This window comes from Martes martes, assembly GCF_963455335.1.
Source record: "Martes martes genome assembly, chromosome: 10".
NCBI classification, from domain to species: Eukaryota; Metazoa; Chordata; class Mammalia; order Carnivora; family Mustelidae; genus Martes; species Martes martes.
In genome coordinates, this window is record NC_137898.1 from 5871532 (window position 1) to 5892293 (window position 20762).

Below are 20762 nucleotides of genomic sequence, written 5' to 3' on the forward strand. Positions count from 1 at the left end.
GTGTGGGGGGGGGGGGAGCAAAATGATACGTGGGGACGCCCAGAATCCCTGGCCCCACACATTAGTCCTTGGATACCGGCCATCCCTGGGAGAGCAGGGCTCGGTGGGGCAGCCCCCAGCGGCCCCGTCTGGCCCCAGAAGCACAGCCACCGGTCCCTTAACTTCCTGCGAGCCAGGTCCTGCGCCGAGCACTCTGCTTATTAGGTTAACGAAAAGTCTCTTACTTGTGAATTGAAAAAAAATCAACTCAACCCAAATTAATTTAAAAAGCAGGAGGAGGGGATGTCTGGGGGAAATCCAGGAGTGACTCCTGACCCCCGGGTCGGGAAGCAGGAGGCCTCAGGAAAGGCCCGGAGCGGGCGCTCGGGGGTGTCTGACATTATCCAACGGCTCAGAGGAGCTCCCTGTGCCTCTGCCTCCTCCCGCTCCTCAGCAGACAGGCTTCTCCTGACACTCAGCTGACAGGGCAGGGAGAAGCCGGCCACCTGCAGCTCTCAACTTCCCGCACGACAGGGCCAAGCACAGGGAGGAACTAAAGCAGGGTGTCTGACAGAAACCTGCGTGCTGTGGTCCCGCACTGTGACCCTGAAGGGAACGCTGCCCTCCGTAGCTGTGTAGATCTGAATCCAGTTTTGTTTGGCTCCAAAGCCAAGAGGTAGTCCCCACGTGAAGGCCAGAGACACAGACTGTGTTCAGCAAGCCCATAAAGGGACACTGGGACACAGACAAATTCCAGAGTTCTATAGGAAAATAAAACTTTAATTTGCCAAGGGAACATCAAAGCGACCCTTCACACCCCGTACCCGAGTGCTCCTGGACCAGGTAAGCAGGGCCTCCCTCCCCTCTCTCTGGAAGCGGACGGTGCTCAGCGGGGAGAAGAGCCCCAACCCCAGGGCTGAGGCCGTGCTCAGAGGTGGGCAGGCGGCTTGGCTGGCTCCTTCCGTCCCTCACCAGCAATAGGCCGGCCTCGCTCCTCCCAGATGGTGAGGCCATCACAGGAGCAGATCTGCTTGGGGTTCTGGAAGAGGCCAGCAGAGCGTGCGATGATGCCACAGGCCAACCTGAAGAAGAACGTGTGGTCAGGGGTAGGCCCTGGGCACTGGTCTGGGCTCCTCTGGGCTTGACCATAAACCACTGGCCAAGCGGAGTCTCCTGTTGGGGGTGGCATCTCTCACCTCTCTCCCGAGTTCCCCGTGACCTTGGATAAGGGATGGCCACCCCGGCCCAGGTCATCTTCTCCCTCGTCGATGACCAGGCTTCGGCCGATCACATCCCATACCTTCGGGGGCAGATAACAGCCTCAGACAGTGGGCCTGTTAGGAGAGATCCCCCCCTCCTTTTCCACCATTACCTTCAGCTGCTCGTCCTCTATCCTGAAGCTGGCTCGGCCATCAGCATCAGCGTGCACGTTCCCCAGGTCTCCACGGTGCTGCAATGAGACCCGGGGGAGAGAAGAGGGGTGCGTTGGGCACAGCTGCTAGCTTCTAGCTTCCCAGGATCCGATTCCCCTTCCCAAAAGTACCCATGTCCTCCTCTGGGTACAGTCTGGTGGGATAACAGGATGGCCGAGGACACAAGGCAGGCAACCGGACGCTCCCTCCCGGGTACTGAAACGCCGGACAGCGACTGCCTTCCTTGGGGTCCTGCCCATTGGACCAGACCGTGGCCCCTGCAAGGCTGTTGCCCCTCCTGCACCTGAGTCTCAGAAACTAGCCCGGCTGCTACTGCTTTGCGAGCCCAGTTCTCCAACCTCTCGTTGACTCTAAGCCCTTGGCAGTCTACAAATCCCCTGCGCTTAAGTTAAGGAAGCCGCCAGGACCATTCCCTGACTCCCAGCCTCCTGCAACAGAGAAAAGAAACACACGGAGCAGGGCGGCCTGCCCTGCCCCCCCCAGAAGCTGGCTCTGCCTACCTTCTCCCTTTTAAGGTAGCACAAAATGTCCTAACACGTCGACTGAGCGCCACCTACGTCAGACATACACTGCCGGCATGGGGGTGGGGTACGCATGCAGCCCCCCCACCCCAGGCAAGGAACTCGAAGCGTGGTGGGGAGACAGACACAGAACAGACCGGTGATTATGAAACATAGACTAAGTATGGCAGAGAGGAGGTTTTCTGCGGACCGGACCCTACTGACAAGTCACAGAGACCCACATTTGTGCAAGTAAGTCGTCTCCAACCAGGCACTTTAGGCAGAAGCAGGTGCCTTGCCGGTGTGGGCTGGTGCGCACGACCTTGCTGAGACGCACGGTCACAGAGCATGTCACTGCGTGGCAGGGCTGACAAGCAGCAAGGAGCACCACCTCTGCTTTATCCGGTTTTCCAGAGAGGCATCCACTGCTGACACCTGGCACTCTGTGTTACCCTGCATGGGCAGGGTACCTTTCGGGTAGAAAGACCAAGGAAGGGGAGGGGATACCGAGCCTCGAGGAGCATCTTCAGGACTGGGCTGAAGGGGCGAGCAGCCTGGCAGTGCGGCTCAGAGGCATGGCCCAGCAGCATGGTCCTCTCCCTCCCCTGCACTTGGGGAAGGAGGAACCAGGCCGCAGGGCCTTGAATGTCACACCCAGCAAGTGGGCTGGGCCTACAGAACCCTCAGGCACTGGGGAGTCCAAAAACGGCTGTGGGCAGGGGCATGCCATGGTTACACTGTGCTTAGCAGCAACCCCTCTAGCACAGTGCATGAAGGGGAAGGACTGGGGACAGGCAAGAGAAGAGAAGGCCCCTTGGAGATCAGTCAGGAGATGGGCAGAGGGACAACCAGGCTCTGGTGTAAATCCCCACACTGAATTCACTTCCAGCTGGCCAAAGCAGATGCAGAAATCCCAAAAGGATTCGTCAGGCATCATGGTAGCCTTGGCGGGCTAGATGTTACCCAAGTCTTCCTCCTCCTCTATCAAGGACTTGGGGATGCTAGGGCAGCTGGGTCCAGCCCCTCCTGATTCCCCACCCAGAGAGGGGCCCGGTCCAAACAGGCCAAGGCACAGGTGGCAAGGCAGTTTCTCACCCTTCTGATCTCGGCTTTGTAAGAGATATGGTGCTCCCAGTTCCCAAATGCCCCCTGCTGGTTCATGCCTCGGCCTATGGCATTTTCTCCGCTTTGCCTGAGAGTTCACTCTGTTCTTCACCGCCTTGATTTCTGTGCAGCACCTCTCAAGGCTCGATGAGGACAACAGCCTGTGCGATGCACCTTCCCACGTACTTATATCCTTGTGCGCTCCTCCACTGAGTGGGCTGGACCTAGTGTCACTTGCTAGATTTGGTTACATAAAGAGAACGGCTTGGCTCAGTCTGGGATGCCCTCTCTCACGCACCTGCTCTCAGGGAAGCCCAGCTGCTGTGTTGCGAGCCGCCCTAGCAAAAGGCCCACGTGGCAAAGGACTGATGTCTCTGGCCAACCGCCAGGGAGGACCTAAGGAGGCCTGCCAAGAGCAACATGAGCCTTCAGATGACGGCAGCCCCGGCCGACGCCTTGATTACAGTCCCCCTAAGCCAGAGGCCCCCGGCTAAGCTGCACCCAGGTTCCTGCTCCGGAGAAACTGAGATGATGAACGCTTGCTGTTTTAAACCCCCAAGTCTGGAGTCATCCAATGCACAGCAAGGACCCGCTGCTACGCTGAGCGCAAACACGGCACCACACGGTGGACCCGACAAAAACTCGTCCGGCTTCTCTAGCTTCCCAGGGCGGGAGGGGAACGGAGTTAAACTTCTGACCCTTTGAAATGCCACAGAACTGTCCAAAAAATCAGGTACGCAAAGTAAGAAACATGCACCATGGGGGCGCCTGGGTGCTTCAGTCCCTTAAGCATCGGCCTCTTGGTTTCAGCTCAGTTCACGATTGCAGGGTCGCGAGATCGAGCCCCACATCGGGCTGGGCGCTCACCAGGGAGTCTGCTTGAGAGTCTCTCTCTCTCTCTCTCTCTCTCTCTCTGCCCCTCCCCCACAATGCGCTTGCTCTTTCTCGAATAATTAAATAATTAAATGTCAAATAAAAAGAAGAAGAAGAAGAGGAAGAAGAAAACGCAGGCCTTCTGCAGTTCTCGGACCTAGCAGGCCAGAATCCAGTGGGACTCTACTAATGTTTATTTGACCACCACAGACTGTTTTCACAGTGAGTCTGCTCTTATGGCTACAAGAACTGGTTTTTGGGGCGCCTGGGAGGCTCAGTCGTTAAAACGGCTGCCTTTCACTCAGGTCATGATCCCAGGGACCTGGGGCTGAGCCCTGCATGGGGCTCCCTGCACAGCAGAGAGCCTGCTTCTTCCTCTCCCACTCCCCCTGCTTGTGTTCTGTCTCTCACTGTGTCTTTCTGTCAAATAAATAAATAGAATCTAAAAAAAAAAAAAAAAAAGAACTGGTTTCCCCATCTCTCTGGCAATATCAAGTTTCTTATTAAAAAACAAGTCTACCTTAGGGGTGCCTGGGTGGCTCAGTGGGTTAAAACCTCTGCCTTCGGCTCAGGTCATGATCCCAGGGTCCTGGGATCGAGCCCCGCATCGGACTCTCTGCTCAGCAGGGAGCCTGCTTCCCCCCTCTTTCTCTGCCTGCCTCTCTGCCTACTTGTGATCTCTCTGTCAAATAAATAAAATCAAATCTAAAAAAACAACAACAGGAAGTCCACCTTAATTACATGAAATAATGTCTTGGTTTCTTTCAAAATAATGGCGGAGAAAGCCTGGAGGTGTAGATGACCCAGGACTGGCCAGGAGTTGGTCACTGTTGAGAGTGGGGTGATGGGGACACAGGGCACAGGAGCTTGGGACAAGTTTGTGTACTTTGGAATGTTTGAAACATTCCGTGCTGGATTAAAAATTTAAAAATACCCAAGTTTACCTCCGGAAAAAACGGAGTTAACTTACAGCAAAATGCGACTAACAGAACACGCCATATGCAGATGAGCCCAAACCAGGGCGGCCTGCCACTCGCCGCCCCGCCAGAGGCAAACAGTTCTCTGGGGCAAAATGGAACTCGGGCAGGGAGCTGCGCCACCGGGTAAGATTGTCAACGTCCACACACACGGCTTCTCCAGGACGCTCCCTCCCACTGCCCGGGTCCTCGGGCTCAGGGCGGATGGGTGCGTATACTCTGGGCTCCCGGGGCCTCCTACAGGCTCCTGCAAGGATCTCCTCACTGCCCTGCAGCCACGGGGCTCTCAAGGGTCTCCCTCACAGGACTGGGAGCTCCTGGGGTGTGGGTGGGGGGGCTCCACCATGGATGTTTGGTGGGGGTTGATGTTTCTAAATGAACAAAATAAAGCGAGGGGACCGCACCAAAAAAGAGTGTGCTAAGGCCCCAGGAGCGGCCTGCCTTGCCTGAGGCCTCGGGCCCTCTCGCAGCCTAAGCCTCACCCGGACGGACACTTACCCGGTCAGAGTCCTGAGGGCCCCCGTGAGATGCTCCATCAGGGTTAAAGTGGTCCCCACAGCTAAGAAGAAAAGGGGGCAGTTGGGCAGCAAGACACTGGCTCCCGGGCCGGCTGATCCCCGTCTCGCACTATTTATTTCACTCACTCACTCGACAGACTCACTCTGTGCCAGACTCTGATGTGGGTCCTGCCCTCACGAAGCTTTCAGGGGAGACACAGATGCGTAAGAACTAACTGCCACACAGCCCGACAAACACTGTGACACGGGGACCTGCCCTGCTGTGTCCAGGAGTCACTTCCCCCCCCCCGAGGCCATATGGTGGCCACGAACAGGAGCATTAAGGTCAGATGTGGGTTCAAATCCCGCCCCACGGTTCACATGCCCCGGGGCCTTTGTCATTTAACCTCGGAGCTTCCATTTCCTCGTCCGCAGACTGGGCCTGGGCGGACGGGCCTCACGGTTCTGGTGAGGACCAAGTGTGAACGTGTGTGCGGGTAGCTGCATACAGCCCTGGCACGCCGGGGATGCACGAGTGGGGCATAAAGATGCCACAGGGGAGGCTACAGATGGCTCACCTGTCGCAGCTCCCCGTGAGGTCCCCAAACTGATGGACGTGGAGTCCATGCGGCCCAGGCTCCAGGCCATCGATGGTCCCCTCGATGAGGCAGCGTTCAGGGGTCAGCTGCAGGAAGCGCACCACCCCTTGCACAGGACCAGGGCCCTCCAGAATGGCAACTGCTGCCCCCAGATTCTCTGCAAGGTACCAGACAGCCAGGCTGGCTCGCCACCTCGGCTAGCCCCACACGACCCAGGAAGGGCAGGGAGAGAGCTCCACATAACTTTCACGCCCTCCCCAAAGCCACTCGAACCCCACACCCCCAAATCCTATGGTTTAGGTATTTACCAGCACCAGGCCACCTCCCTCCCAGAGAGGCAAAGGCCAGGGCCAGAGTGGCTACTCACGCAACAGGCCACTCCCCATGCCCTTGAGCACCGCCTGCCGCCCTGTGCCTTCCAGAAGGGCCTGCACCTCTTGGCTGGGCAGCGTGGTCTGCACCAGGACCATCTGGTTCTCCAACTGCACTTCCACGTTCTGGACACCTGGGAGGAGAGAGAGGGGAGAAGGTAGCAGAGGGCTGACACCCCTGTGCTGGGAGCGGGGAAGAGAGAATAAGGTCCCTCCCCAACTCATCGTCACCAACCTTCCCATGGCTGGAAGCTCGGAAACCGCCTTCTGACTGTGCCGGGCCCTCAACCTCTCTGAGTCTGTATCTTTAGGAATAAAGTAGGGATAAGGCCCCCTCACCCCCAGGAGAATTGTTGGTCCTTATTAAGTGCCAGGCACGCTTTACAGCTTAAGAAACACAAATAATTATTTTAAGATGTTTTTACAAAAGCGGCCCATCAATAAACAGTCCATGATTCACGACAGCCGAAAAGTGAAAAGAACCCAAGTGCCCATCAACAGATGGAGGGATAAAGAAAACGTGTAGCCATTATTTCTCAGCCATAAAAAGATAAAAGGGAAGGAATTGTTCATAATGCCACCACAGGGAAGGGGCTTGAAAATACCATGTTAAGTGAGTGCCGGCCACAAAAGCTCACGTGGTAGGTGATGCCATTATGGACCGAACATCCAAAACAGGGAAAACCTTAGGGGATCAGGGAATGGGAGGCTGATAGCTGAAGGGCACGATTCCTTCACGAGGGGCTGAAACATACAAGTGACAACGGTAATGGCCACACAACTCTGAACATCTTAAAAACCATTAAAATGTACACTTAGAATGGGAATAGTTTGTGATATTTGAATTATATGTTAATAAAGCTGTTACGCACATCAAAAAGGGGGGGGTAACTATCATCACCATCATGAGAACTCACATCTGCTGCACGTGCGCTGTGGGCTTTTTTGTACTTTTCCCATATTAGCTCATTAGACAGTCAAGTAACACTGTGAGGTGGATCCTATTTTCTTTTTTCTAAGATTTTATTTATTTATTTAACAGAGAGAGATCACAAGTAGGCAGAGAGGCAGGCAGAGAGAGAGGAGGAAGCAGGCTCCCTGCCAAGCAGAGAGCCCGAGGCAGGGCTCGATCCCAGGACCCTGGGATCATGACCTGAGCCGAAGGCAGAGGCTTAACCCACTGAGCCACCCAGGCGCCGCGAGGTGGGTCCTATTATCCCTTTATCACAGATGAGAATATTAATGCACAGAAAGATTTAAGAACCTTGCTCAAAGGCACAGTGTAGTAAGTTGTGGAAGTGGAATTCATCTCAGGCCGCCTAGCTCTGGAGCACATCCGGACACTGCTCACCCTGAAACAGCCCCCACCCTGCAGGCTGGGTTAGGACCCTGTCCTCTGTCCTCCTGTAGCTCCCTCTTCCCCCAAGGAACTCACGCCGCACTGACTACAATCCTCTGTAAGCGCGAGAGCTCTGTGTGGTCCACAAGGGTCAGGTTCAAAAGTCAGTGTGTTTCAACTGCCCACCAAATCCCCAACGTCGTCACCCTGCGTGCAGAGACTGCGGGATGACTCGGACACCTGCTCATCTTCGGGGGCCATCGAGCCACCCGGGAGAAGGAAGAGAAGGCACTCCTCTTTCATTCAGATACTCAGGGCTCCCAAGCCTTTTAAGAGAACTCTCCAACCCTTAGCCAGTGCACAGGGGAGGGACTGGGGACAATAACGCTGCTCTCACCTCCTCTCTCTCTGATCTTGGCAAATGTGTTTGTTGCTCCAAAGGTAAAGCCCAGGGGAGCCGTGGGCAGCCAAGGAGACAAAGGTTAAATCAGTCAATTCACGCTGTTGAGATGGCGCTCTGTGAACCGGAGGCTACACGGACTATTGTCATTCCCTTCATCTTTGGGTTCCCTCCTCCGTATTCTCTCACCAAATGTGTGCTGGGCTGGGTGTGGAGGAGGCCAGGGTCAGGGAACGCACTGGTCCTTGTCCCCAGGGGGGCTCACAGGCTGTGGGAGAAGCCAGGCTATGCCTGGATTAACCACCAGGCAGAGACCGGAATAACAACCCCCAGGGCACGGGCAAGGGGGCAGTGACGCTGTCGGGGGAGGGGCAGAATTGGGGAGACTCCAGAGGAACACTCGCAGCCCCACCCCTGCAAGTACAGGGGGATTCTGTGAGAAGAAAACCCTCCAAGTTACCAAACTGGGCCTCACTTCGCACAAAATGTTACCCTGTGCCACCAGGCAGCCTGCCGAGCGTTGTGAGCTCTGGGTCTACGTAGAGATGCCTCCAGATGTCCGTGGCCACAAAGGGGGTACAGGGAGGGTGATGGGGGAACTCCTGTGCTCTGAGCCTCCAGGGGATGCCAAGAGCTGTGCTCTGTCTTACACACATCAGGACAAGGATACTGCCCTCATCTAGCAGGTGAGGAAATGAGGCTAGAGGGTGACCCAACTGGCTTGAGGTCACAAAGCGCGGAAGGCAGCCTGTCCAACCCCAAAGCTGATGCTTGGTCCCCTTGCCCCACAGAAAGTGGGGTTCAGCTCCCTCGGAGGCTCCCAGAGCCCAGCAGGGTGCACAGTGCGAGAAATTTTGTTTGCTCACCTCATTTAACAAGCAGACACTAAGCACCCATCACGGGCTGCGTTCCAGCCAGTAGAAGCGAGCGGGGAACAAGTCATGCGACATCTGTGCCCCAGGAAATAGCATGTGTTCCAGTGCAGGGATACAAATGTTAAATATACACACGAGAGAGATGCAGACAGGGAAAGGAGTGATCGGTGAACTAGGTGTTAGGGAACAAATGTGGGCGAGCCACTGAGGCTGGTCAAGGACCGTCTCTCTGAGACCCTAAGCAAAGGCCTGAATGTAGTCCGGTAACGGCCTCCCAAGCTAGGGAACAGCATGGGCAGGAACAACACTGACACGTGTTCCAAGAAGAAAAAAAGGCCAGGGTGGCTAAAGTTGGGAATAAAGAGAATAATAAAACAGGGAGCTATAAGTGGAGACCAGTCAAGCGAGGCCCAACAGGAAAGAATGTGGATTTCAATTTTAATGCACTGGGAGGCCACTGGGAGGCCACTGGGAGAAGGCACAGTGTACAGTGGTTGAGAGTGGACTCTGGAGTTGAAATCCTGAGTCTGCCACATACCAGCTGTGTGGCCTTCGACAAGTTACTCAACCTTTCTGTTGAGTTTTCTGTTCAGCTGCTTCATCTGCAAATGGAGATACTACTACTACCTAACTCAGAGGGTTATTAAAGGCCTCCATGAACGGGACAGTGATATTATCCAAGGTGTAATTTTATTTATTTAATTAATTTATTTGACAGACAGAGATCACAAGTAGGCAGAGAGGCAGGCAGAGAGAGAGGAAGAAGCAGGCTCCCTGCTGAGCAGAGAGCCTGATGCGGGGCTCGAACCCAGGACCCTGAGATCATGACCTGAGCCAAAGGCAGAGGCTTAACCCACTGAGCCACCGAGGCGCCCCTCTAAGGTGTAATTTTAAAAATCACTTGAGCTTCTGTATGGAAAAGCTCTCGGAGGGGACAACAGAGGCAAGAGAAAGCCCGGAAGATGAGGTTCTCATGTGGGTCAGGGAGAAGTAAGGTGGCTTGGATTCGTGTGAAGGCCAAAGAATGGAAAAAGAGAGGCTACTCAATTCCGAATATATTTTAGATTCAGAGCAGACAAGACTTTCTGACGGACTGACTTCCACACAGGTGGGTTCCTGTCCTGGGTCTCCTCTAAGAGTTGACTCTCTGCTCCTGAGTGGGAGGGCCCCAGGGGGCTGCTCCCGGTAACAGTGCACTTCCAGAATTCTTGAACCACGCCTGAACCAAGAAGAAGGCTGGCTCCGCAGCTGAGCAAGATTCAGCAGGGCTGGTCCGGAGTGCGACCAAGCCAGCCCTTCCTTTGCTCAAAGCCCACTAAGAAAGAAAACATGAGGCCACAGGGAACTCTAGGGTGCGTGATAAGGGTTCAAGGAAGTGGGCCTTGCGCTGGGAGCTCCTCCCACTTACTCCAAGAGGAGCAAAACCCTCTTCCCCAAAGCTCCCAGGCCTCCTGGAGAGGGCAAATTTCTCTCTCTCGGGGCAGCTGGGTGGCTCAGTCGGTTAAAGTGGCCGCCTTCGGTTCAGGTTATTATCTCAGGGTTCTGGGATCGAGTCCTGCATTGGGTTCCCTGCTCAGTGGGGAGCCTGCTTCCCCCCTGCCCCGTCCTGCTAAGCCTGCTTATGCTGTCTCTGTCAAATAAATAAAGAGAATCTTTTTAAAAACATTTCTCTCTCTCGCTCGCTCTGCTTCAATGTCTGTCCCCAAATGCCTCTGCCCAATCAGACTGCCACCTGTAAGCCCTTCCTCTCATATTTTCTAAGATTTAGTGCACTCTCACTACATGTCAGAGATTTTTTTTTAAGTGCTTTACAGAGGCGCCTGGGTGGCTCGGTGGGTTAAGCCTCTGCCTTCGGCTCAGATCATGACCTCAGGGTCCTGGGATGGAGCCCCACATCAGGCTCTCTGCTCGGCGGGGAGCCTGCTTCCCTGTCTCTCTCTGCCTGCCTCTCTGCCTACCTGTGATCTCTGTCAAATAAATAAAAAAAAATCTTTTAAAAAAATAAAGTGCTTTACAGGTATTAACCAACTAACTCTTCATGACAATCCTCCAAGGTCGCTTCCATTATCATGCCCATTTAAACACAGAAGAAACAGGCAAATGTAGTAACATGCGTGAAGTCTACGTGCGGCTAAGAGGCAAAGCAGGGATCTGAATGCAAAGAAAGGGATTTGAAATCACATACCCTTATTCACTACCGCTGCCCTATACCGGCCAAGGGCCACCACTGTCCCAGCTTAGAACCCATCTCACCTCATCTCTTCCATGAGCGACGCTCATCATTCCCTGAGGGCAGGGGCTGTGTCTGAAACATTTGTGAACTCTTCTCCCTAAAAAGCCCCCAGGGTCCGGTCCATACCTCCTGGATGACTGGATGAACATTTAACAGAATCAAAGGCAAGCGGTTCCCAGGGCCATGGTCAGATGTTTCTGACCGTGCAAGGTCACCTCCAGACCAATTAGCTGGCTCGTAAGAATTGGGAGCTGCCTAGGATGGAACACGGCCAGGGCTGCTGTTGGCTTTGTCAAGATTATGCCATTTCGCAAGCAAGAGCTGCTTGCTATCCAGGAAACACCCCCTGGAGGTGAGCCCATGTATGCCCAGTCTCGCTCCTCACTCCCTGGGCACCTGAGATGTAAGACGCACCAGAGCCTTTAGAGGGCTCTGGCAGGCTTGAGATCTGTACTCTAGGCTCTGACTCCGGGTCTCCGTGCGACTCTGAGGACGTTCCTTCCCACCTCTAGGTGTCAATTTCCACATGTGTAAATAGGAATAGTGTTGTTGGTCTAAGAGATTTGCCGGCTCCTTCTAGAGGCCTCCGGACTGTCCGCACAAGTTGTTCTGTCTCTTACCTGCCACCCCTCGCAGGGACGTGCGCACCGCGTCCACGCAGCTCTGACAGGTCATCTGCACTGTGAACTCCAACTGCAAGGGCGGCAGGGACCGGTTGATGAGACTCGGGAACCCCTTTGCGTGACTGTTTCACTATTTGCCCTAGGACCACCCCAGAAGCCCTGGGAAACGCCCTCACGTGACCCCTTCTCAGGCCCTCATTGCCAGTCGTTATCTGTCCAAGACCAAAGCCCCAACGTTAACGCCAAGGGCCCTGCTAATCTCGCACCCGTTTCCCGCGGAGGCCCCAGGCCCCGCCCCAGGTGCCTGCGTTAACCTTTCCCTGCGTTAACAATCACCCCAGGGCCCGAGGCTCTCTGCCCAGAGAGACTCCTACACGAGGGCTCGACGCTCACCGTACAGGCGGTCCCGCGGTCCCCGGAGTCCGAAGCCATCCCGGACCCAGCCACCGGCCGTAAGCCCTAAACTACTCCGCGGCTCAGGTGCAAAACCTTAACTGCGTCGCGGGGAGGTGGAGCTTCGGGAGCCACGCTTTGCCCCGCCTCCTGGAGCGCGCGCACGTCAGGCTCGCCCCCTTACGTCACGCGTCGGAAAGCACTGGCTACGCAGGCGCACTCGGGCCCTCGGCCCCTGGTTGCCTTAGGAACCTCCAGGCCTCCTCGGCCCAGACCTCCCGCGGCGCCGGCGCAAAGATGGAGCCCTACAACCCAGAGCCCGAGCTTCAGCGGTTTTACCACCGGTTGCTGGGTCCGCTGTCGCTCTTCCCCCGCAAGGCGACACGCCCAGAATCTCAGAAGCGCCTTCCGCCGCCGGAGGTTCCGATGCTGTTGCCTTTGCCGGTCTCCCGGCTGACGGTGGCGTCGCTGTGCAGCCAAGTGACCAACCGGCTGGCCAGCAGCGGGCTGGCGGTGCGCGTGCCTACCGAAAGCCGACTCCGTTTCACTGAGGTCATCCTGGACGAGCTGAAGTGCAGCTGGCAGGAGCCTCCCACTGAACCTAGCCTGAGCCACTTGAACAACCAGAGACTGCGGAAACGGCTCCAGGCCTACGTACTGCTCAGCAGCGAGCAGCTCTTCTTACGCTACCTGCACCTGCTGAAGACCATGTCGACCCGCAGAGGGGTCTTCACTGAATCAGCCACACTCACCCGTTTGGCCGCCAGCCTCGCCAGGGACTGCACGATCTTTCTTACCAGTCCTGAGGTCTACCGTTGCCTGCTCGCTGACTTCCTCGCCCTGCTGAAGGTAGAACAGGCCCGCGGTGGCGTGCATAAGCTGCGCCCGGTAGGCCCTAGTGGGGCTTTCAAGCTTTACTCTATCCCATGGCTTCACAGCACCAGCTTCGCCCAAGTACCAAGCTGCAACCTCACCCTAAACTACCTCATCCAACTCAGCCGCCCGCAGGAGTTTCTCAGCGAGCCTGAAATGGATCCAGTGAAGGAACTGAAGTCCATCCCGCAGCTGAAGAAGAAAAAGCCTCTCCAGTGGCTGTCCGCCATGCAGAAGAAGAGAGAGAGCAACTTCAGTTCCGCACAGATTGTGTCACCGCCCAAGTACTCCGCGATTCCCACGAGCAGAGCTCCCTCCCCCTCCTCCCACCAGCCCCTCTACTCCCAACTCCAGAGGGGCCAGTCCATGCCCTCTCTGCGGGAAGGCTGGAAGCTAGCAAACGAGCTGGGCCTTCCTCCACTCCCCCCTCGCCCCTTAACCCCACTGGTCCTGGTTCCAGAAAGCAAAACAGAGCTGGCAGGCGACATGGTGGCTGAGGATCTGAAGCAGATGATAAAGAACATGAAGCTGGAGAGGCCTTACTACTCCCCGCTGGACTCGGGCCTGCCCCCACTCCTGGGGGCCCTGACCCGCCGCCCAGCTGCCACACATCGTATGCAGGAACTGCAGAGAATGTTGAAGAGCCTGGAAGAGGAAGAAGCCAGTGGGCAGTGGGGCCTCCAGTGCCGCACATCCTTACCACTTCACCCACAGCCAGTGACTGTTACTTTGAAGCTAAGAAATCAGGCTGTGGTCCAGGCAGCTGCTGTGCAGATGTCTGAGAGAAACTTCCTGGACTCCTTCCACGTTGATGGGGCCGGAGTCCTATACAACCACCTGGCTGGTGAATTAGAACCCAAACTTATCGAGAAAATGGATATCGATTGCTTTGTTGGCAATAACATCAAGGAGGTTTACAAGGAGTTGATGAGCCGTGTCTCTCTTGACCACTTCTCTTTGGACCAGGGACCCCTGATCGAGCCTGCAGCCAGTAAAGACTGGTCAGCCTTCCTGTCCTCAGCCATTCTACGTCAAGAAAAACAGTATCACGTCATCAATCCCAAGTTAGCTGGGCTTTATTCCCAGGGAGCAAACATTGTACAGTCCTCTGACAAGGCAACCTCCCTCATGTCACTCCAAGCAAGCAAAGGCTGGGAGAAGTGGTCAAACAAAGTCTCCTGGATGAGCTGGTGGAAAACCACTTTGTCTGTGGATGACTACTTCAAGTACCTCACCAACCAAGAGACCGATTTCCTCCATGTCATCTTCCAAATGTATGAAGAGGAGGTTCCTGTGGAGACCAAAGCCCCTGTCAGAGAGCCCCTAAAGATTCAGTACCCACCTCCCTTGCTGGAAGATGAAGAGCCAGACTTTGTGCCAGGAGAGTGGGATTGGAACACAGTGCTAGAGCACAGGCTAGGAAATAAGAAGATCAGCCTCCTGGGAGAACCCTACAAAATCCTGAGCCTACAGAAGCGTCTGGAACGCCTATGGTCCATGCTGGAGGTCCCCGACAAGGACCGGCTAGACATGGCCATCAAGTACAGCTCCAACGCCCGTCTGAGGCAGCTGCCTTCATTGGTGAGTGCCTGGGAGCGAGCCCTGAAGCCCATTCAGCTGCGGGAGATGTTCCTGGGGAGACTAGAATGGTTTGAGCGACAAGCCTCTGACCCCAACCGCTTCTTCCAAAAGACTGCCATGGACCTGAGTCGCTTCCTGGAGGAAAGTCAATTCCGCAGCCGTCTACACAGGAAGATCAGTGTACTACAGGCTCCTTTGGCTTCCCTCCTGGAGGAGATTGAGTCAGTCTTTGGGGAGCCGGTGACCTTCAGGGGGCGGCGATACCTGGACAAGATGAAGCACGACAAGGTGGAGATGCTCTACTGGCTCCAGCAGCGGCAGCGGGTCCGCCACCTGACCCAGGGTCAGAAGGCCTCCCACCAGCCAGGGCTGTTCAAGAAGCTCGGCAGCCAGCCTTTAATAACTCCTGGAAATACTCCCATTACTCTGTGACAAGGCCGAGGGCCCTCCCACCCCTCCCTCACCCCCAAACACCCGGCAGATCCTCTAGACCTCTTGACTGCTTCAGAAGACAAATTATCTGGCAGTGCAGGATTCGGGAACCTTGTGCTTCCAACTGCCAAGGGACCAAGAGTAATACTTTATTTTGACTGTAAAGTGCTCATAAAAGACTCCCCAAGCCCAGAAACCCAGTATTCCCATTTATTTCATGCCCACTGCAGCCAAAATCTCACACATCCAAAAAACCGAGACCATCTGTTGGAATTCATCGTAACGGGAGATGTCAGGCAAAGGCCATCCTTCACCTTTGGGACACCTTAGTTTAGCATTTGTCGCACTACATTTAAAGTGGCTGATTAAAGTCCCAAATCAAGAGGTTCTAGGACAAGATATGCTTAAGAGCTAGGGCTCTGGAGTTGGGAGATGCGGATTTAAAGCCCGGCTTTGTAACCTCAGGCAAATTCCCTAACTGTTCCACCCCTGGACCATCGTAAGATGAATGGGTTGGGTCCAAGTTGTCACTTCCACTTCTAGGATCTGGTTGGTAGAGCTAAACATTTGTATTACATTTTTAAAAATTTTTATTTTAAAATAAAAATGTAATGCGTGCTCTCCTTAATACCCACCACCAGGCTCACCCATCCCCCCATCCCCCTCCCTTCCAAACCCTCAGTTTGCTGTATTACATTTTTACCAGTTAACACAAACACATGGTGCAGAGAACACAAGGGTGTACACTGAAAACGAAGACTCCTTCCCATCTCAACCTCCCAAACCTCAATTCCCCTCCCTAGGGAACTGAATATCTACATTACTTAGGCCATAAGCCGTAAACATAGTACCTAAGCACACTGAATAACAGAATGCTAGAAGGTGTTAAATACCACAGACAAAAGAAAGAGGAGATTAAGGTAAGGAAACAGGCTGAGGGATGTGTTTCAATTAGGGTGGTCAGTGCTGGCCTCACCGGGATGGGAAAGTTTGAGCAAAGGCTTGAAGAAAGGAGAAGTGACCCCTGTGTGGACATCGAGGATAACTTTCTTGACATCATACAAAGCCCTCAGGCAGGCAGGTGCCTGGACTGTTCCAGAAAAGCAAGATGGCCAGAGCAGGTGGGGCAGAACAAGGGGGAGAGATGAGTCAGAGCAGTCATAACAAGATGCCAAGGGGCAGGTTAGAGTAAGTCAGGTCTCACGGGCTATTGTATGAACTAGTTCAGAGAGAGCCTGTGCATGCATGAGCATAGATGCATATATTCTTTATGCATATGTATATAGCGACACCGATAGTAGCGCATCACGCTGCCATTTTGCTCCTTTCTTATTTTACTTAACATGCCTTGAGCTCATGATAACTATATAGTATTCCACTGCGTGTATTTTTAATTTTATTTAACTAGTCCCACATTAATGGACATTTACAAACACAAAATGCTCTAGAAAACATCCTTGTTCGCAACTATTTCTATAGTTTAAGTTCCTGAAAGTGGAATTATGTACAAGCATTTACATAAAAACATTTGTAATTTTGATAAGATATCACTGATTGCCCTCCACAGAGGTGGTAACAATTTGCAGTATCATTAACATTGCATGAGTATATTAATTTCCCCACTCACCAGTAGAATATTACCAAATTTTCAACCTTTACCATCTAGCAGGTGAAAAATTGTATCTCATTTGAGTTGTGTTCTCATTTCTCTTATGAGCGAAGTTGCATTTTTTGTATGTTTAAAAGCTCTTTGTATTTCCTTTCCTGTAAAATGCCCATGCGCTTTGCCCACTTTTCAATTGGTTTTGACTTTTTCTTGATTTTTCAGAGCTCTTTACATATTCAGGAACTTCAGCTAACATGTCAGTAGTTAACACTTACTAAACTCTTACCTTGTGCAGAACACTTTCCCTACCTGATTTCTTAGACTCTTCACAACTACCTTGTAAAGTACATATTTTAAAGATTTTATTTATTTATTTGACCGACAGAGATCGCAAGTAGGCAGAGAGGCAGGTAGAGAGAGAGAGAGGAGGAAGCAGGCTCCCCGCGGGGCAGAGAGCCCGATGCGGGACTCGATCCCAGGACCCTGGGATCATGACCTGAGCTGAAGGCAGAGGCTTTAACCCACTGAGCCACCCAGGTGCCCCTAAAGTACATATTTTAACCGCCATTTTGTGCTGAGGAAATGAAGACTCAGATAGGTAATGTAACTTACCCAGGGACATAAAGGTAGTAAATGGGAGAGTCAGGACCCAAGCCCAGGTCTGTCTGACCCCAAAGCCTACAGGTATCTTTTTGGTATACTGATTCTGTGAGATACGGTAAAAGAGCTCTTAGACACAGCCTGCTTTCCCTGCCTGCACAGATAATGTGAACACCTCTGGTTTCCTTCACTCATCATTGGCTGACACATAAACTCCCACTTTGTTTTCCCAATAAAACAGTATTTCTCAAGCATTTCCACCCCAATTCCCCTTAGAATGGATGAACACAAGCCTTTTGGTCAGGTATAAAGGATTGGGGTCAGGGAGGGTGTGGGCGTGGAGGGAAGCAGTGCTAGCTAGCCCGAGGCCTGAGAAATGTATAGTCTTTTATTTTTGGAATTTATGTAAAATTTGCATTCTATTCCATAGTCTGTCCATTTTTTAGATAAGAATGATGCTTGAAATTACTTATCTTTGGATTAAACTGGTCTTCCGGGAAGCTATGCTGTATTGAGTATATATTATGGCTTCATGTCTCTCCTGGCATAATGCCGCATTCTCCAGAAATTGCACGTAATCCAGGTGAGAAACACTACAGCAGGGGCCAGCAAACTTTTTCCGTAAAGGGCCAGATAGGAAATATTTTAGGTTCTGTGAGTGATACGTTCTCTCTCACAAGGCTCAACTTTGCTTTTGTTGTGTGAAAGTAATTATGGACGAAACATTAAGTAAATGGAACAGGGCTGTGTTCCAATAAAATTTGCAAAAACAGGGCCAGATTTGGCCCCCGTGCTGTAGTTTGCTAACCAACACCAGCGCATTGGCCCCTTTAAAAAGCAGAGACGGGGCGCCTGGGTGGCTCAGTGGGTTAAAGCCTCTGCCTTCGGCTCAGGTCATGATCCCAGGGTCCTGGGATCGAGCCCCACATCGGGCTCTCTGCTCAGAAGGGAGCCTGCTTCCCTTCCTCTCTCTCTGCCTGCCTCTATGCCTACTTGTGATCTCTGTCTGTCAAATAAATAAAATCTTAAAAAAAAAAGGCAGAGACACTTAGGAGGAGCGAGATAGGAAGCTTAGTGCAGCCATTTCCCAAAGTGTGTTGCATAGTACACTAATTTTTGGGTTAACAGTCCTTGAATGAGGGTTCCATGGTCAAATAATTTTGGGGAACACTGAACATGCATTTCCTCAGAGATTGATAATACATATTAGCATATCAAAAGCTCTGATAGGTCTTGCAAAAAATTCAGTTGTTTGACTTTGACCAAAGAGCCGTTTATTCGTTGATAGCCATTGTGATTACTGGGAAGTAAGTTTTGGGAAACAGTATCTCATTGTGAATTAGTCCTTTGGCATTCTCATGGACAGTTCTAGATAGAGTCAGTGCCCAGAGATAGGATAGGGAGGTACATTCCTAGACACACAGTCCTAGCTGGGATATCTGGGATTCAAGTGGCATAAAAAGGTGTCTTAAAACCCAAGACAGAGGGGTGCCTGAGAGGCTCAGTAGGTTAAGCCTCTGCCTTCAGCTCAGGTCATGATCTCAGGGTGCTGGGATCGAGTCCCGCATTGGGCTCTCTGCTCAGGAGGGAGCCTGCTTCCCCCTCTCTGTGCCTACTTGTGATCTCTCTGGGGCGCCTGGGTGGCTCAGTGGGTTGAGCCTCTGCCTTCGGCTCGGGTCATGGTCCCGGGGTCCTGGGATCGAGCCCCCACATCGGGCTCTCTGCTCAGCAGGGAGACTGCTTCCCTTCCTCTCTCTCTCTGCCTGCCTCTCTGCCTACTTGTGATCTCTGTCTGTCAAATAAATAAATAAAATCTTTAAAAAATATATATAAAAAAATAATAAAACCCAAGAAAGGCTTGAGATGAGAAGCTACAGGAGACAGAGACCTTTAGGCCTGCTTCAGAACACTCCCTCAGTAGATTCTGCCCCCATACCGGGCAGAGGCAGAGGGAGAAAGAGAATCTCAGGCAGTGTCCTTGCTCAGTGCAGAGCCGGATGTGGGGCTCGATCCCAGGACCCCGAGATCAGGACCTGAGCCAAAATCAAGAGCCGGGCCCTTAACCGACTGAGCCCCCCAGGTGCCCCAATGCTCTTATTTCATTTAATCCTCACAACAATCCTGCAAAGCAAGAGGAGGCATTTTTACCTTCCTCTAGGGAAACCAGACTCCAGCATAACTGGATGAAAATCAATTCTCTAAATTCCTGAGAATTTTTGTAGACATTTTAGCTCTGTGCCTACCAGAGGCTACCAGTCCAGCTGGGGTGATTTTGCTGCAGCCGTTTTGCTGCCCGGCCAGGGGCAGGGACAAAGCCCGTAAAAACCCAATATCTTCTCTATTTGTTGCATTAAAAGGATGGGTCTCTCATTTGCATATTTAAATATGTATGTATTAGTTAGCTAAATTAACATGAATCTCATTATACATTAACATAAATAACATATTCTTATAAAATACAACGTCCCCCGCCCCCCAAAAATGTAGTGAAGCAGTTTTGCTTTTTTGCAAATATTTTTAATGTCTGGCCTACTGGGAGATAGTTGGGTTCTCCAACCGGTTTCTGCACGCATCTGTCGCAACATCCAGAGGTCACGCAGCTTCTGGAAAACTCTCTACTCAGGAGAGAGTGAGTGCGGAAAAGGCAGAGAATGTCTAAGCAACATTATGAAAATAGTTCTGACACCATGAAACCCTGGAAAGGGTCTGGGGACCCTATTTGTATTTTCTGTTTCTTTGTTTTAAGTAGAAGAAGGGACAGACATGGGGACAAAGGGAGTTGTGAGGGTGGTGGTAGGGGCAGTGGGACATGTTGGACTGGGGGACTGGGAAGTTGCTGGAACAAGGGCAGTAGACATGGGGGAAGGGTTGGTTTGACCAGGAATGTCTGTTTATAAAATGTCAAGGGCAAGGCCAGAGGTAAAACTACAACTTAAAAGAAAAAAAATCGGGGGGACACCTGGGTGGCTCAGTCGGTTGAGCGTCTCTGCCTTCAGTTCAGGTTACAATCCCAGGGTCCTGGGATCGAATCTTACATCGGGCTCCCTGCTCAGCTTCTCTCTCTGCCTGCGTCTCCCCCTGCTTGTTCTGCAGGACAAGCAAATTGGCTTTGGGGTGATCTGGTCATTTTGGGAAACTGAGAAGCTGAGAGCTGAAACCACATGCTGAGGCACACAGGTGCTGGAGGGGACCAGGTTTGAGCGTTTCTAAGTCCACCAAGGCTATAGCCCAACCCCTCTTGGCCCTGAGGTTTTTGAGTTTGGTCCACATTGTCCTTGTCCTATTGCGCACAACATGGAGTTTACTTTAAAAAGGAAAAAGAGGGGTGCCTGCGTGGCTCAGTGGGTTAAGCCTCTGCCTTTGGCTCGGGTCATGATCTCAGGGTCCTGGGATCGAGTCCCGCATTGGGCTCTCTGCTCAGCAGGGAGCCTGCTTCCTCCTCTCTCTCTGACTGCCTCTCTTCTACTTGTGATC

The 20762-nt window shown here is 52.8% G+C and overlaps 2 protein-coding genes across 2 annotated transcripts; one reads left to right on the top strand and one right to left on the bottom strand.

Annotated features, from left to right (window-relative positions):
* Positions 1-738: 738 nt before the first annotated feature.
* Positions 739-12582, bottom strand: CCS (copper chaperone for superoxide dismutase). Its single transcript, XM_080815962.1, has 8 exons — positions 12197-12582; positions 11801-11873; positions 6330-6467; positions 5942-6119; positions 5365-5425; positions 1352-1429; positions 1176-1279; positions 739-1061 (listed from the first exon to the last, which is right to left on the bottom strand). Exons 1-8 carry the CDS (start codon positions 12233-12235, stop codon positions 908-910), a joined length of 825 nt encoding a protein of 274 aa, XP_080672088.1. The 5' UTR covers positions 12236-12582; the 3' UTR covers positions 739-907.
* CCDC87 (coiled-coil domain containing 87) lies at positions 12494-15082 on the top strand (the record flags this gene model as incomplete). Its single annotated transcript, XM_080815961.1, has 1 exon — positions 12494-15082. One exon carries the CDS (start codon positions 12494-12496, stop codon positions 15080-15082), a length of 2589 nt encoding a protein of 862 aa, XP_080672087.1.
* Between the last annotated feature and the right edge of the window lie 5680 nt (positions 15083-20762).

What these genes read in the sequence shown, in the direction of transcription:
- CCS (XM_080815962.1), bottom strand. Translation starts at nt 12,235, where the DNA reads ATGGCTTCGGACTCCGGGGACCGCGGGACCGCCTGTACG. An exon ending in GCCCTCAGGACTCTGACCGG is followed by an intron (nt 1,430 to 5,364) that starts GTAAGTGTCCGT and finishes GTCTCATTGCAG; the next exon opens with CACCGTGGAGACCTGGGGAA. An exon ending in TAGAGGACGAGCAGCTGAAG is followed by an intron (nt 1,280 to 1,351) that starts GTAATGGTGGAA and finishes CTGCCCCCGAAG; the next exon opens with GTATGGGATGTGATCGGCCG.